Source organism: Copadichromis virginalis, linkage group LG3, assembly GCF_057382275.1.
Source record: "Copadichromis virginalis isolate Kocher_CV1m ecotype Utaka linkage group LG3, C_Virginalis_male_GT1.1, whole genome shotgun sequence".
Taxonomy (NCBI): domain Eukaryota; kingdom Metazoa; phylum Chordata; class Actinopteri; order Cichliformes; family Cichlidae; genus Copadichromis; species Copadichromis virginalis.
This window is the reverse complement of record NC_140620.1, coordinates 26,215,871-26,230,859: the sequence shown is the minus strand read 5'-3', so window position 1 is coordinate 26,230,859 and position 14,989 is coordinate 26,215,871. Positions and strand designations below refer to the sequence as shown.

Genomic DNA, 14,989 nt, shown 5'->3' with positions numbered 1-14,989 from the left:
TGTAAAAACATTGTTTTGCCTTTATTACAGCTTTACCATGTTGCTATGTTATAACACATATTATCATAGCATTTCTTTCAAGCATATCAATGATGAAAAAAAGTTTTATTTATACTTTAATGGCAAAAAAAGAAAAAGAAAAAGTAAATAGCACATTCACTCCAGGAAAGTCCACCAGACCAGAAAGTGTTCACTGAGGTCACAGGTCAAGGCAGCACAGGGCTGTTTTCCCTTTTAGAACCATTGAAATTGAAGTGAAACTGGAATGCAGTTTGTTTGCAATAAGCTGGCGATGGCTTCCCCCCATTGCATGTCGCATCCTTCTTACACGGTATAAGATGTGAAGATTCATGTGCTTTTCTGCGCTGAGGTGTTTTTTTACTGTCCTCAAACTGCTCTACCAGTTAGTAGCTCAGTTTGAGTAGAGTTTGTTTTTCCTCCTTTTGTCCCTGATGTTATTTTTCATTGTTGTTCTTACCATTCTACCTCTCTCCAACCTGTCTTCCAATGTGATGTTTGTGCTATGTATCTATGGTCGGAAGGGGTCCAATTTCACTGCATTTTGACTTGATTGATTGATTGATATATACAATCTATGATTTTTCCACCTGGGTTAAATCTCACTGGATGACTCTCTGGTAGCCAGTGAGGAGGCACCTGTGCTCAGCAGGGTTTTCTTCTCTCTTGAGAGCTTGTTGTATTTTCTGCCAGAAGACTCCAGTGTGCTGAACAGCCTGTGGCCAACTCAGGTAGCTACGCTTCTTCACCAGACTCCTAATTTGGTAGTATGGAGACAGCTGCTTGGCTGGTATGTCCTCCAGAAACACCATGATCAACACATCCTTATGTTCATCAAACAGACGGTAGCTAAAGACACCACACACAGAACAGAACAGACAGTTGAATAAGCATAGGAGCATAGTGACATCATCGGGTGCAAGGACAAAGATGTTGACAATACCTGGCCATCTGGATTTCTCTGGAGCACCACTCACTCTGCAGGTAATGCTGGCTGATCACACAGATAGTCTTCCTGCTGTTATAGATGGCATCTGTGATGTTTTCTACAATGGGCTTACCTGTTTTAAAAATGCACAATAGAAATGGCAGGTGAATTCTTTGTGAAATTAAAAGAATAATTCTTGGTCCTGATTAATTTGTGTCTGCTGGTTTTGGAAATTCTGCACTGGCTGTCGTGCTGATTTCACATTATTTGGTATAAAAACGTAACACTTAACAAATATAGAAATGAAAAACAGAAATGGGTCCAAACCAAGTCTGAAAAAAAGAAGTTTAAATTGCTGACAAAGATATTAAGAGGAAGTGAGCAATGCAGAAGAACGAGCAGGACTTTGACTCAAACAGTCAGAATCAACATTTCGGCTTCTCATTTCCAGCATTTCATAGTCATCAGAAAAGCATCTATACCTGGTTCAAAGTCTCTGTGGTGCAGACAGAGTTTCCAGCCCTGTTGACCCTCCAGCTCTGGAAGCAACTCTCCACAGACCCAAGCTTCATCATGAACATTGTAGGAGACAAAGGCATCGTAGCTGTGAGGAATACCTTTCTTCCTCCTCTTATTATCATAGAGGAAGGCCAGGAAGAGGTAGTAGGTATAGGTGAGGTGCCACCTCAGGAAGTGGTGAATGAAGGATATAAGAAGAGTAAGCACAACTAGAAAAAAGCTAGAAATGAAGCAGGGAAAATTAGCATGCATCCGACAGGAGTCGATTTCAAAGTCCAGGAATTTTTTCCCCTGTTGGCTCACAGGAAATGCACAAGTGTACTGGTGAGCATTAACGATCTGTGTCTGGCTGCTGTTTTGAATCCACTCATTAAAATCAATGCTAGAGCATTCACATGTTAGGCGGTTGGAAGCTAGATCCAGATAGGTCAAAGCATGAAGCGAGTCGATCACTTTCTGACTGACTAGTGTCAATGTATTGTCGCTGAGTTTCAGCCAGGTGAGTGCCTGCAGTTTGGCATCAGCCAGGAAATCCAAAGATCTGAGTTTGTTGTTAGAGAAGTCGAGCATTGTCAGGTTTGGGACAGGCCAGAACACTTCAGATGTTAAATTTGAAATCTCACTATTAGATATCTTCAGAGACTTCAGCTGGGGGGTGTATTTAAATGTGTCGGGGTGCAATGACCCCATAAAAAATTTCTCCATCCATAAGTACTCTAAAGATGTCAGACCATTAAGTACGTCTGACGGAATATCCTCGTGAGTTTCCCTTTTATCAAAGATAATAAGTTTCTTCAATTTGGTTAAATATAAGAAAGGATGTGCATGATGTTGTATTTTCTGATTTTTGGTAATATGGAAGACCAGAGTATTTAAGTTTGTTAGTCCCCTAAAATACTCTTTTACGTAACCCCTACATGACACTTTAAGAGTTTGGAGACTTTTAAGTTCTTCAAATATTCCCGAATGATCAATGCAACTGTCGTCTGATTGTAATTCCAAGTGATCGAGGGAATGGAGTTTTTTGAAGTCTCCTTCCTGTAAATCTGCCAAAGTGTTGTTGTTCAAATACAAATATTTTAGTTTTTCTAAATTTCCTTTGAAGCTATGCTCAAAAGAAAAAATTCCATTCGTTTCTATTTTCAGGACTTTCAAATTAGGCAGATTTTGAAAAATATGCGGTGTGATTCGGGAAATGCGATTGTGGTTTAGATTGAGGTGTCTGAGTGCCCTCAGATGATTAAAGTCAGAGCTGTTGAGTTCGCTGATGACATTGAAGCTCAGGTCCAGAACTTCCAATTTGGAGAGTCCCCGGAGAGCAAGCGGCACTTTGGATAAAACGTTCTTCTGCAGGTCCAGGTGCTTGAGCTGTGTCATTGATTGGAGTGCATGATCAGACATTGTTTCCATCTTATTAAAAGGTAAACTAAGCTCAGTAAGTTGGGAGCAAGACCGCAGCAGGTTATCATTTGCGTGGGTAATTTTGCTACTCCCTATATCGAGAATGTGTAGAGAAGGAATCTGGCAGGCAATATCTATAAGACCACGTTTTATCGGAATTTTCATGAAGTACAGTTTAAGATGTTTAAGTGAGGCAGCAGTCTTTAGCATCTTGCTGTATGCCTCAAAAGTAACATTATTCCCATCCAAGTAGAGGGAAGTTAGGCTCCTCAAGAATGTTTTGTTTGTTACATTCCATTCAATCTTACTATTACATCTCCTGAAGTCCAGTAACTGCAGATGAGGAAACATGTCTTTTGTAATACTGAATTTTCTGAGTTTACACCAAATTATATCCAGTTCCCTAATGTTTGAGCTATTTAAAGGCAGGTCGGAGGACTGGAAAGAAGTAAAATCATTTCCCCCAATGCACAAATTTTGTAAGTGTGGAAGTGTTAATACTGGAGCAATAATTGCAATTTCAGACAGAGAATTGTAGCTCAGATCTACTGAGATTATGTTGACCAGGGACTGAAAGGCCGCCTGCGAGATGGATGAGATCATGTTTTTATTCAGAGATAATTCTTTTAATTGTGAAAGACCCCGAAACATATTTTCTGTCACCTTTGAGAGGTTATTTCTAGCCAAGACTAGAACCGTTAACTCTGCCAAGTCTGCAAAAGCTCCATCATCAATGTGTACAATCACATTACTTTCAGCGTTTAAAATTTTGAGCTTAGCTAAACCTCTTAAATCTTTGCAGGTGATGTTTGAAATCTTATTTGAGGAGAGATTCAGTGATGTTACATTTCCGGGAATGTCATCTGGAATAGCAGTGAGGTCATGGTCTGTGCATAAAATGGATGTATTATTTTCCTCTTGAGGATAGGGAATTATGCAGTTTTTCAGTGAAAAAGCATGTGAGGGGTTATAGAAACAGAAGCAGAACAGAAATGAGCTGAGTAGCAGAGACACACTTCCTGTAGCTAGCATGTTGAAATGTTGTTTACTTCAGTTTCAGTTTTCTGACAAACTTGGAAGGGGCAAAAAAAATAGTTGTTCATAACATCTGAAAATGACAGGAGAAGAAATTACTCTTAACCATTCAGCGTTCACACCACAGATAGCAACAACATGACGTCTGGTATTCAAAGACACTTTGTATATAGTTTTTATATTGTTTATTTTATGTAATATTCAATAATGATCTGTACATTTAGTCTTTTTCAAGGAAGCAATTTTTTATTCAGTGTTTTCATAAAAGCCTTTGTATACATTTACTACTACTAGGGGGAACAAATGAGATTTAAGGCCTGGACAAGTTTGAAACCTTTTGTTCTTCACATTGGAAAATGACTGAAAATAAAAATAGCCAGCTCCTAATTGGATAAATTCTGCACCCAGCTTTGAAGTCTGCAATGTCACTGAATTGCAGCCAGATGATGCTCACTTTACGTTTTTACATTTCTTCACTTTTTCCCAACACATATGCATTCCCCTTCTCTCTGTCTACCTGGCCTGTGCCACTACACTCGGTGTCTTCAGAATGTCTACCCCCCTTCCTTCTTCCACATATTGGCATGACCCCAGTCTGTCTTTGCATGTGATTGGCTGCATGGTGTGCCCATAAAAAAAAATTCTCTCCCCTGTCTGCATGGATTTTTAGCAGGGCTGAAGTTTCAAATCTCACATACCAACGAGCCATTAACAACACATGACACATGAATTTATCTCAAAGGCCAGATATAATTGTGTCAGGAGCTGGGTGTGGCCCAGGGGCCGTATATGAGACGTCCACAGTCATCCATTTGAAGCTTCACTGTTCACATTTAAAAATGATGCTTAGCCAGTGTATTTACAGTCATGGCAAAGGGTTAGATTTACAGATATCCATAGGTGATGGCATGGACTTAATAAAAAATGTACATACCTACGTTAGTGTCACTTTAATATACAGTCAGTTTCTTTTTTTTAACACCCCCCCCCCCCCCCCCCCCCCCAAAAAAAACCCTATTTTGATTAAAAGAACCCCCAAAAACTCTTTTCTTGACATTAGTGAACTAGCAGAGCTAGGCCAAGCAGATGGCCCCATTTTAGGGAACAAATATGAAGCAGCAGAGATGAGGTGCTACATAAAGGTTTCCTTGTATGTAACACTTTTTGCTTGCTTGCTTGGTAACCTAGAGCAGTTGCTGTTCAAAATGAAATAACTTGCCTGCTTTAATACTGCTTAACCTCTACTTTCTAGTCACTCATCAGCCTAAAGTTATTTCATGCTATGGATTCTCAGAAAACATGTAGTGTAAAGTACATGGAAGTAGATACCCAAACTCTGAAAAATACAGAATTGCAACTACCATACCCACAAACCATAGATAACACAATACAAACCTGCATACTGCTTAACCTATAGTTATTTACTGTTGTTTGTGTCATATGACGTGTAAATGTACCAACACAGTCCAACAGTTTACACTTAAATTAACTCCACCTGAGGATAATTTTGAATTTTCTTTTTTCATTAGAATTGCAGTAATTCAGTAATATAATATAAATAAAATCAGACTATGGCTAATTTGTTTTTAATATACCATTTTTAGAGTTAAGTTGTTCCATCTCTAATAAAAAAAAGTCCAGTTTAAATTGTTTTTGCAAAGTAAATGTTATTTGCATTAAAACTGACCATATATATATATATATATATATATATATATATATATATATATGCAAGGTCAGTGGTTTTTCATTAAACAAGATAAAAGAAACTTACCTATTCCAAAAAAAAGTTGTTTCTGTCACCAGCTTGATAACAGAACAAAAGAAAAAACCAAGCTGTAACCATTGAGGTCAAACCGACAAAATATAATGGAGTAAATTCAGAGTGAATCACTTGTACAAGGAAGAGGAAGTTGGATGGTTCACTCCCACAGATGCTGCTACTTCTGCAGTCTGTCTACTCAAACCCAAGTATGACTGGTCCATGAAGTAAGACACCACAATGAAAAAAAATTACTTTCTGCAGCTTGCATGCTTGTCTTCGTTTTTCCTTTTGTTTTTTCATGGTTTTTTCCCCAGTATTTTAGATGAGCCTCGACCGTTGTCCAATTTTATTTATTGAAAGGGATTTTTCAAAGAGATCTTTTAATTGATTTAATCATTTTAGCATTTTTGAAGTCCATACAAGTTGTGCTCTGCAGCCATCCTCCCTGCCCTCACATCTTAAGTGAATATCTTAAGGCTTGTGTGCACAAGTGGGTTGCTTGCTTCCTGTTTCTACTTTGTGGTCTTTAAGAACACTCACTAATAATACTTCATGTTTCTGTATATCCTGTGTGAAATGTCATGTACATTACTGCACAAAAGTTTCCTCACCCAGGGGTGTCCAAGACAATGGTATGTATCTATCCCCATTTGACAAGGATGATGCCATTATTAAGCTTGTCTAGCCACAGAAAATGGCAGCATGTGAGTCACAAAGGTGAAAAAAAAATGCCTGAATCCTTTTAAAAGCTTTGTTTTTTGCAGGTTTTATAAATTTAAGGTTTTACCAACAAATAAACTTAGATTTTGTTTTCAAAACTGTCAAATTGTTCAGATTTTGAAAATGTAATTGATTTTCAGTATGTTAGTTCGCTGAAAATGTTGAAGCTCAGGTCTAAGAGTTGAGGTCAAAGAGAGCAACTGGGACCAAGTAACTGAGCTCAGTGAGATTAGACCAAGACTTTAGCAGGATGTCATTTAGAGCGCCAGTTTTCGCAAATATTACATCAAAAACTACTAGAGGAGGAATTTGGGAGATGACGTCTGTGAAATCAGGCATTCAGGGTTCTGTCTTCCCTCCATTACTTGAATTTAGTATAAGACAAATGATACAATGTTCATAATGGGGTGTTCAAACCCCCAGCTGTTCACAGAAGATGACTGTTCCTTCTTCAGCCTGGTTCTGCTGGAGGCTTATTTCTATTAAAATTGGGTTTTTCCTTTCCACAGTCACCAAGTACTCGCTCAAAGGGCCGGTCACCAGTCAAAATGCCCAGGCCAATTTTTTGTCCCAGTCCAGCCCTGCTCTGAACTAGCGGGCCTGCTGAAAGCACAGACCCAACAGCTTGCTCTTCTACTGCCTGGGTTGGTACACAGGGGCCACGAGGAGAACAGGAAGGCCACACAAAGTGTAATCAACATTGCCCAAAAAAATCCGCAGATCCTCCTATCTCAGGAAAAACAGTGCTGTCACAGGTGACCCCTTACACCCCTTACACCCCCCCCCCCCCATGCTACCCCTGCCCACTCACCTCACCAATCTGTGTGACTAACCCCCATAACTCAATAACTTGTACTACTTCCAAACACTTTGTTCTCCAATGTGTCTTTCTCTTGATTATATCTACATTTCTCCTGTTTGTTATTTATTCCTGCTGTCTATTTATATTTTATTCCTACACAGTTGTCGTGGAGCACCCATAATTCCATAATTTAGTTGTACATGTACAATAAAAGCGCTATTCTATTCTATTCTATTCTACTCTATTCTATTCTATTCTATCCTTTATTAGAGAAACTGCATTTCCAGACGACAGGGGAATTAAAATCAAACAATCAAGATGTAATTACAGTGCAGTCTTTCACCTTTGATTCAAAGTTTGACTAAAGTATTGCATTAAGTGTTTAGAAATTAGAGACATTTTAATATACAGTTTTCCATTTTCAGGGGTTCACAGTTGATAAGAATCGACTGACAAGCTGTTCGATGGCAAAAGTGAGGCCTGTGACCTTATTACCATTATTAAGTTTCACTTTGTCAAATTCATTTGAGTCACTTCAGATCAATGTTTAATGAAGCACTTCATGAGGAAGCTGTACAGTTTGCACCCAAGACTTCTGCATTCACACAGTGCACTGCGGTCAGTATCATAAACTGATACCCTCCCACCACACAGGCAGGAGGCTCTAAGGCCGTAAGACTGATCAACTCCATTGCTCACTGATAACTCAGTTGTTCTGATGCGCTGCACTGTTTTTGTTCGGTTTTATTTTATTTACTATGCTTCTACTATGCTACTATTCTTTGTATTTAAGCACACTAATCTGTTTTTTGTGTGTTTTTTTTAAATGCTGTCACTGTGCTGCTATAATTTTAAAATGCTGCTCCAGTTTAAATGTTTCAATATGCTGCACTATAGTTGTTTTATGTTGGTGACAGGCAGTTTATTTTATTGTTTATTATTTATCTTAATTTTCATGAGGATAATGGAACCTTGAACCTATTTCAAAACTCTGAAACTTCTGTAAAGAGACAAACCACTGAATTACCTTTATTTTAAACACACTTTCCACATGCCAGTAAAATGATATAGTACAAAAACTCATACCATTCCACATCATCAGAGCATCAATAAAAAACAACAAAGCATGAGCTACCGAAACACTGCTGCTGCTGACTGTCACTCCAGCCCTCAGGTAGTGTGATAGTCAGGTGACGTATCAAGGAAACCAGCAGTGTGCTGCCTAAGCATTGGGACAGCAAGGATACATCCGTGTGACCGTGTGACAGTTTAGTACAAGTAACAAGAAACCATACATGTTATATTTTTTGTAACACACAATTAATCATATCTGTAAATACAAATAATATGAGATGATAAACTAGAAAATACATTTAGTCTTCTGGCAGAAGGCTGTTCACCAGTGTGTTGAACAGCCTGTAGCCAGTTCAAGTAAGTGCTCCTCTTCATCAGTCTCATTATTATTTTGTTATATCAGATTATAATAGCATTTCATTTCTAAGCACATCAACTATGAAAAAAGTTTATTCACACTTTTATGGCAAGAAATGTCATTTAGTATATTTACTCCTGACAGGATGAGCACAACAAACACGTTAATATGTTACAATTGTGTACATGTGTTAATAAAAATGCACATATAGTTCTTGTTACATTGAGTTCTACATTTATAAAACAGACAACATGAAATAAGACTTGACACTTTTGACTGAGTCCATACACTCCAGGAAAGTCCACCAGACAACAAAGTGTTGCTGAGGTCACAGGTCAAGGCACCATAGGGCTGTTTGCCACTAGACACCTACAAGCAACCTTATTGAAACCACAGGAGCCCTGCTGGGCATTAGAAGTACTGCAAGTTTATCCACTTCTGCAGAAGCTTCACCTCTCTGATCCAGAAGCTACCATGTTTACCCATACACTTCGACAAGCAACCTTATTGAAGCCAGAGGAGTTTCCCCCTGCTGGGCATTAGAAGTAATGCATTTTAGCCACTCCTGCATTAGCGTGACCGCTCTGTTTAAATATACACAATATATATATACAATCTGTGATTTTTCCACCTGGGTTAAATCTCACTGGATGACTCTCTGGTAGCCAGTGAGGAGGCACCTGTGCTCAGCAGGGTTTTCTTCTCTCTTGAGAGCTTGTTGTATTTTCTGCCAGAAGACTCCAGTGTGCTGAACAGCCTGTGGCCAACTCAGGTAGCTACGCTTCTTCACCAGACTCCTAATTTGGAAGTATGGAGACAGCTGCTTGGCTGGTATGTCCTCCAGAAACACCATGATCATCACATCCTTGTGCTCATTGAAGAGACGGAAGCTAAAGACACCACACACAGATTAATCAATGTAGAAACTGGTGACATCATTACATGTAAGAACAAAGAGTTGGTAACCATACCTGGCCATCTGGATTTCTTTGGAGCACCACTCACTTTGCAGGTAATGCTGGCTGATCACACAGATAGTCTTTCTGCTACAATAGATAGCCTCTGTAATGTTTTCGACGATGGGCTTACCTGTAAAAACAAAAATCTGACACATCAAACATGTCAGCATTGTGTTCTAAAATGACACAGGTAAGTTACATCAAATTTATCTTTGTACAAGTTAAAAGATTTCAAAGGTATTCTCACTTCAGAGAATAGTGGGGCTTAAATTCCATTCACTCCAACTTTGGTTGTACTTTTTTTTTTTTTTTTTTTTTAGCAATGGTGAGTAAGCAAAAAACTATTTTTTAAGTCACTGAGGCGTACTGTCAGGGGTTGCTGAGTGGATGTGGAGAAAAGGACTCAAACGCAGGACTCACGGTGAAGATTCAGGGTGTTTATTGTGAGGGACGAATGACGAAAACAGGAGATGGCTGACTGACTGAATAACTGACTGAACGGCTGACTGATCTGAACTTGGAAGGCAAACATGGGGCATAGACAGCAGTGACAACATCAATGACGCGACGCCGACCAGGAGAGAACTGAGGACTTAAATACACTGGCTGAACAATGACTGACAGGTGACAGGTGAGTGAGCAGCTGAACACAATTGAACTAACGATGCATGGAATAAGAACTAGAACATAATGCACACAGAGTAACGTAACACAAAACAGGAAGTGGAACGTACAGAGGATAAACAGTGAACATGAACTGAAAATACTGGGTCAACGACCCAGAAACCCTGACACGTACACTGATGCTGAATCAAATTCCAGCTAATGAGAATCTATAATTTTCTTTTGTGAAATTCTTAAGTCTATACTTTGTTAATTGGGCAGCTACATATATTTGTGTTGGATTGGAACAGTTGACAAGCTCAATGGAGAACAGTGGAGATGGATGATTGTCTCTGGCTAAACATTTTTAAAGTCTGTCTAAAAGTGCCCAATTTACTAATGGCAGCTGCTAAAAGATTCTACAATATTCAACTTTTACGTTTGCCAAAATCTAATTTAGTGAAGATTTTCTTACAGGCCTGTAAGTGCAAAATACATCTTTGGTGCTTTTCTCTTTTCAATGCAGTAAACAAAATCAATGAAAGTAATTTCATGTTTATAGATTTTAAATATGGAAGAAACTTAGATGTTTTCAATTGAATTAAAGCTTTGGGTACACATGGCCTTCTAGGGGCTTGTTCATGGTTTCAGCAAAAAAAAAAAAAGTTCTTCCAGAGTAAACCTTTCATTTTCCCAGATGTAGGATGCTTTGTCAGCTGAGTAGCACATCTATATACTACTTTTTGAGGTTTAAAGATCAGTTTGTAGCGTTTCTCTAAATGGTCAGTCTTTTAGATCTAGCATTCAAACTGCAGTTTGTGAGTCACATGTCATTGCTATTTTTGTTTTGACACTGTAGACGCTGTTTATATTTTTGCAGTGCTGTCAAAGAGAAAAAAAAGATACTGTGGTGTTAAAACTTGATCTTTTTCGGTACCACTGAAAAGCGGAACAAAAAGAAACAATTGTATTTATAGGAAAGAAGACACAGAGTTTGTGTGCTAGCTTCATTAAATATTGAGCTAAAAGTAGAACAGAGGCTAATGAAAAGCATCTATACCTGGTTCAAAGTCTCTGTGGTGCAGACAGAGTTTCCAGCCCTGTTGACCCTCCAGCTCTGGAAGCAACTCTCCACAGACCCAAGCTTCATCATGAACATTGTAGGAGACAAAGGCATCGTAGCTGTGAGGAATACCTTTCTTCCTCCTCTTATTATCATAGAGAAAGGCCAGGAAGAGGTAGTAGGTATAGGTGAGGTGTGACCTCAGGAAGTGATAGATGAAGGATGCGAGGAGAGTAAGCACAACTAGACTAGAGCTAAAAAGGAAGCAGAGCAAGGCAGCATCTATCCAACAGGAGTCAAAACCAAAGTCAAGGAATTTTTTTCCCCGTTGGCTGACAGGAAATGAGCAAGTGTACTGATGTGCATTAACAACCTGTGTCTGTTTGCTGCCTTGAATCCACTGGATAAGACCGTAATTAGAACATTCACATGTTAAAAGGTTAGCAGATAGATCCAGATATTTCATGGTTAAAAGGGATTGGATAACTGTTTCACTGATTACGAACAATTCATTGTTGCTGACATCGAGCCATCTGAGTACTGGCAGTTTGGCCTCTGCTAGAAAATCCAAAGACCTGAGTTTATTGTTGGAGAGGTCGAGCATCATCAGGTTTGGAATTGGCAAGAACACGTCAGATGTTAAAACGGAAAGCTCGCTGTAAGTAATTGTGAGACGTTTCAGTTGCGGTGTGTGTTTAAATGTGTCTGGATGCAAAGATCCCATGAAGTATGCCTCTGTTATTAAGTACTCTAAAGAAGTCAAACCACTGAGAACATCTTTTGAAATATCGTAATATCCTCTATGAACCTTGATATGAAGCTTCTTCAGTTTCGGTAAATTTGAGAAAGGGTTATCGCTTTGTTTGGAGCTGTTATGTGGCAGGCTAGAGACAACATTTAAGATCAGAGTGCTTAAGTTTGGCAGCCCACTGAAATGCTCATAAAAATAAATATCACCTTGCATAAGAAGGAACTGGAGGTTATAGAGTCCCTTTAACCCTCCTTCCTCAACATTGTTACACATGCGTACATCTAAATTCAAATAACGAAGGGAAGACAGATTACTGAAGACTCCTTGAAAGAGATTTATAAGCTCATTGTTTTTCAAATACAAACACTCCAGTGTCTGTAATTTAAATTTAAAAGAATAATCGAATGATGAAATCTTATTGTTTTCAAGATTTAGGATTTTCAAATTGTTTAAATTTTCAAAAACACACTCAGAGATATAGGATATATGATTGTGGCTCAGATCGAGTATTGTTAGGCTTGTTAAATTCCAGAAGTAAGGACAGTAAAGTTCACTGATGTCATTGATGCTAAGGTCATAGACTTCCAATGTGGTGAGTCCTTGGATGGCAACTGGCAGTTCGGACAGTTCATTATTTTGTAATATCAGGCTCCTGAGCTGTGTCATTGACTGGAGTGCATTATCAGCCATGCTTTTTATATTGTTAAATGATAAGTTGAGGTTAGTTAGGTGAGAACAAGACTGTAGCATGTGCTCCTTTAAGGTGTAAATCTCACTACTGCTTACATTCAGAGTTCTAAGAGAAGGAATTTTGCAGGCCACGTCTATGAAATCATCATCTATCCACTTTTTCATGTTATCCATCTGAAACTCTTGAAGAGAGTAAGCAGTCTGCAGAATCGCTCTGTACACTTCAAAGCTAAGAGAAGTTTCACTCATTTGCAGTCTCGTCAGGCTCTTTAAAAAAGTCTTGTTTGACAATTCCCACTCGATGTCCCCGTTCCAGCCTCGCAAGTCCAGAGACTGCAGATGAGGAAAAATGTCTCTTGTAATGCTGAACTTCTTCACTGAATCCAAACACAGGGTGAGTAGGTTTGAGGTATTTACATGGAGGTCATTTGACTGAAAAGAAGTAAAGTTGTTGTAACATACAAACAAATGTTGTAAAGTTGGGAGTCTAATAATGTGATCAATATCTGAAATTTGATGCAGAAGGTTATAGCTCAAATCTACTGAGTGTACGCTGACCAGGGGCTGACAGGCCACAGGGGAGATAAATGAGATCTGGTTCCAGTCCAGAGACAGTGTCTCTAACTTGGAAAGACCCTGAAACATGTTTTCTGTCAGTGTTGCGAGCCTATTTATACTCAAGATGAGAACCTTTAACTCTACCAAGTCTGCAAAAGCTTCACCATCAATTTGTGAAATCCAATTTTTTTCCAAATTTAGAACTTCAAGCTTGAATAAACCTTCCAAATTCATCCTGGTAATATTTGAAATGTAGTTTGACTTGAGATTTAGCAATACTGCATTTTTGGGAATGTCATCTGGAATAGCAGTGAGGTAACGCTCTGTGCAAGTGACTAACACATTAGATTTTTCTGTATAGATAATTGTGCAGTTTTTCAGTGAAAAAGCAAGTAAATGTTCACAATGAAAGAAACACAAAAGAAGTGAGAAAAGCAGCAGAGGCCAAACTCCTGTAGCTAGCATGTTGATCTTGGGAAGCAGTACTGTTTCCACTTAGAGATGGGGGTATTCTGTTGTTCAATATACCTGAGTCGGGCAGGATAAAAAATAAAATTGAAGGTGTTAGTCTGATTACATTACCATGTCATCATTTTAGCACAGAATAAAACAACGTGAGATTTGCTGCAACTAGTGATGAAAAATTCGTGATTTTGATTTGTTGTTCCAGTAAACCTCTGAGACACACCTCTAATCGGTATGTCTCAGAGGTTTCACTGGAACAACAAATCAGAATAGTGAACTGCTGGAATCCTACTATACATTTAACTTCAGTGAAAGCTTCATCTAATCCAGAAGGTTACATGAAGAGGATACAAATGGAAACCCACCTAGACTAACATCAAAACAACTAGTAGCTCAGTGATACGCAAGTAACTGCTATCACAGCTGGAGAAGGAAGAAGTAGAACACAAATGCTATGGCAAGGTGGAGCCAGGATTTAAAATCAGGAGTGAGATATAATTATCTCCACCCTTCAAGATCAGCTGGCAAGCCCCATAAACAACTGGTATGTTGAATGTGAGAGCAGTTGACCTGAAAGAGAAGATCATGGCTAAGTTGGCTAAACCTGGACCCTCTGTGCTTATTACCAAGATTACGTGAATTACCCTGTAAATGTCTACTAGCAGATGTGAATGCAGCGTTACCGTTAGTGAAACCAACTAGCTGGTCTATGCCACAGCTACAGTGATCCCTGATATGCTTGACTAATAACAATCACAAAGAACAGCAAGACTAGATGACAACATCAAGGCAGCACAGAGGGAAGTTAGACAGATTTCAGAATTGCAGAAAGGTCAATCCATCCATCCTTCCACCCAGTCTCCTCTGGTTGTCTTTATCATCATCACAGGGGGTGCTGGATCTTGTCCTAGCTATCATAGGGTAAAACGCGGGGTATACCCTGAACAGGTTGTCATGGCCTTTTATGCTCCAAACACCAAAAAAGTCCAAGAAAAGGCCATGGGTGGCAACGGAAGGTTTGTTTTAGAATGCAATTCTGACTTCATTGTTTAAAATTATATGGCGTTTATTTTGTGGAAAATTCTAAACAAAAATCAACCAAATAACTTCTTACAACTTAAAATTTAATGAAAGTTAACTTAATTTGCTTTCACAACTTCAAAAAGTGGTCAAATTTTTTTTAACCCCCCCCCCGTCGTCCCATCTGACACTTGGCAAACAAAAAACCTCTTTACCACACCCCTCCAGGGTGCTCTTAATCCCTTGATTAATGCGAGGGT

General features: G+C 38.9%; 2 protein-coding genes across 2 annotated transcripts; both read right to left on the bottom strand.

The window, feature by feature from the left end:
• Nucleotides 1–5,759, bottom strand: LOC146713699 (uncharacterized). The gene is made up of 4 exons (XM_085449994.1): nt 5,676–5,759; nt 1,429–3,974; nt 962–1,079; nt 1–867 (listed from the first exon to the last, which is right to left on the bottom strand). Exons 2-4 carry the CDS (start codon nt 3,896–3,898, stop codon nt 621–623), a joined length of 2,835 nt encoding a protein of 944 aa, XP_085306120.1. The 5' UTR covers nt 3,899–3,974; nt 5,676–5,759; the 3' UTR covers nt 1–620.
• A 3,351-nt stretch (nt 5,760–9,110) lies between these two features.
• LOC146713698 (uncharacterized) lies at nt 9,111–13,709 on the bottom strand. Its single transcript, XM_085450006.1, has 3 exons — nt 11,243–13,709; nt 9,592–9,709; nt 9,111–9,510 (listed from the first exon to the last, which is right to left on the bottom strand). The coding sequence occupies exons 1-3, from the start codon at nt 13,707–13,709 to the stop codon at nt 9,264–9,266; spliced, it is 2,832 nt and encodes a 943-aa protein (XP_085306132.1). The 3' UTR covers nt 9,111–9,263.
• Between the last annotated feature and the right edge of the window lie 1,280 nt (nt 13,710–14,989).

Excerpts from the sequence above, each read along its gene's own strand:
- LOC146713699 (XM_085449994.1), bottom strand. The coding sequence starts at position 3,898 with ATGCTAGCTACAGGAAGTGTGTCTCTGCTACTCAGCTCATTTCTGTTC. Across the intron at positions 1,080-1,428 it reads CCACAGAGACTTTGAACCAG|GTAAGCCCATTGTAGAAAAC; the intron begins GTATAGATGCTT and ends TTTTTAAAACAG. Across the intron at positions 868-961 it reads AGAGAAATCCAGATGGCCAG|CTACCGTCTGTTTGATGAAC; the intron begins GTATTGTCAACA and ends TGGTGTCTTTAG.
- LOC146713698 (XM_085450006.1), bottom strand. The coding sequence starts at position 13,709 with ATGCTAGCTACAGGAGTTTGGCCTCTGCTGCTTTTCTCACTTCTTTTG. Across the intron at positions 9,710-11,242 it reads CCACAGAGACTTTGAACCAG|GTAAGCCCATCGTCGAAAAC; the intron begins GTATAGATGCTT and ends TTGTTTTTACAG. Across the intron at positions 9,511-9,591 it reads AAAGAAATCCAGATGGCCAG|CTTCCGTCTCTTCAATGAGC; the intron begins GTATGGTTACCA and ends TGGTGTCTTTAG.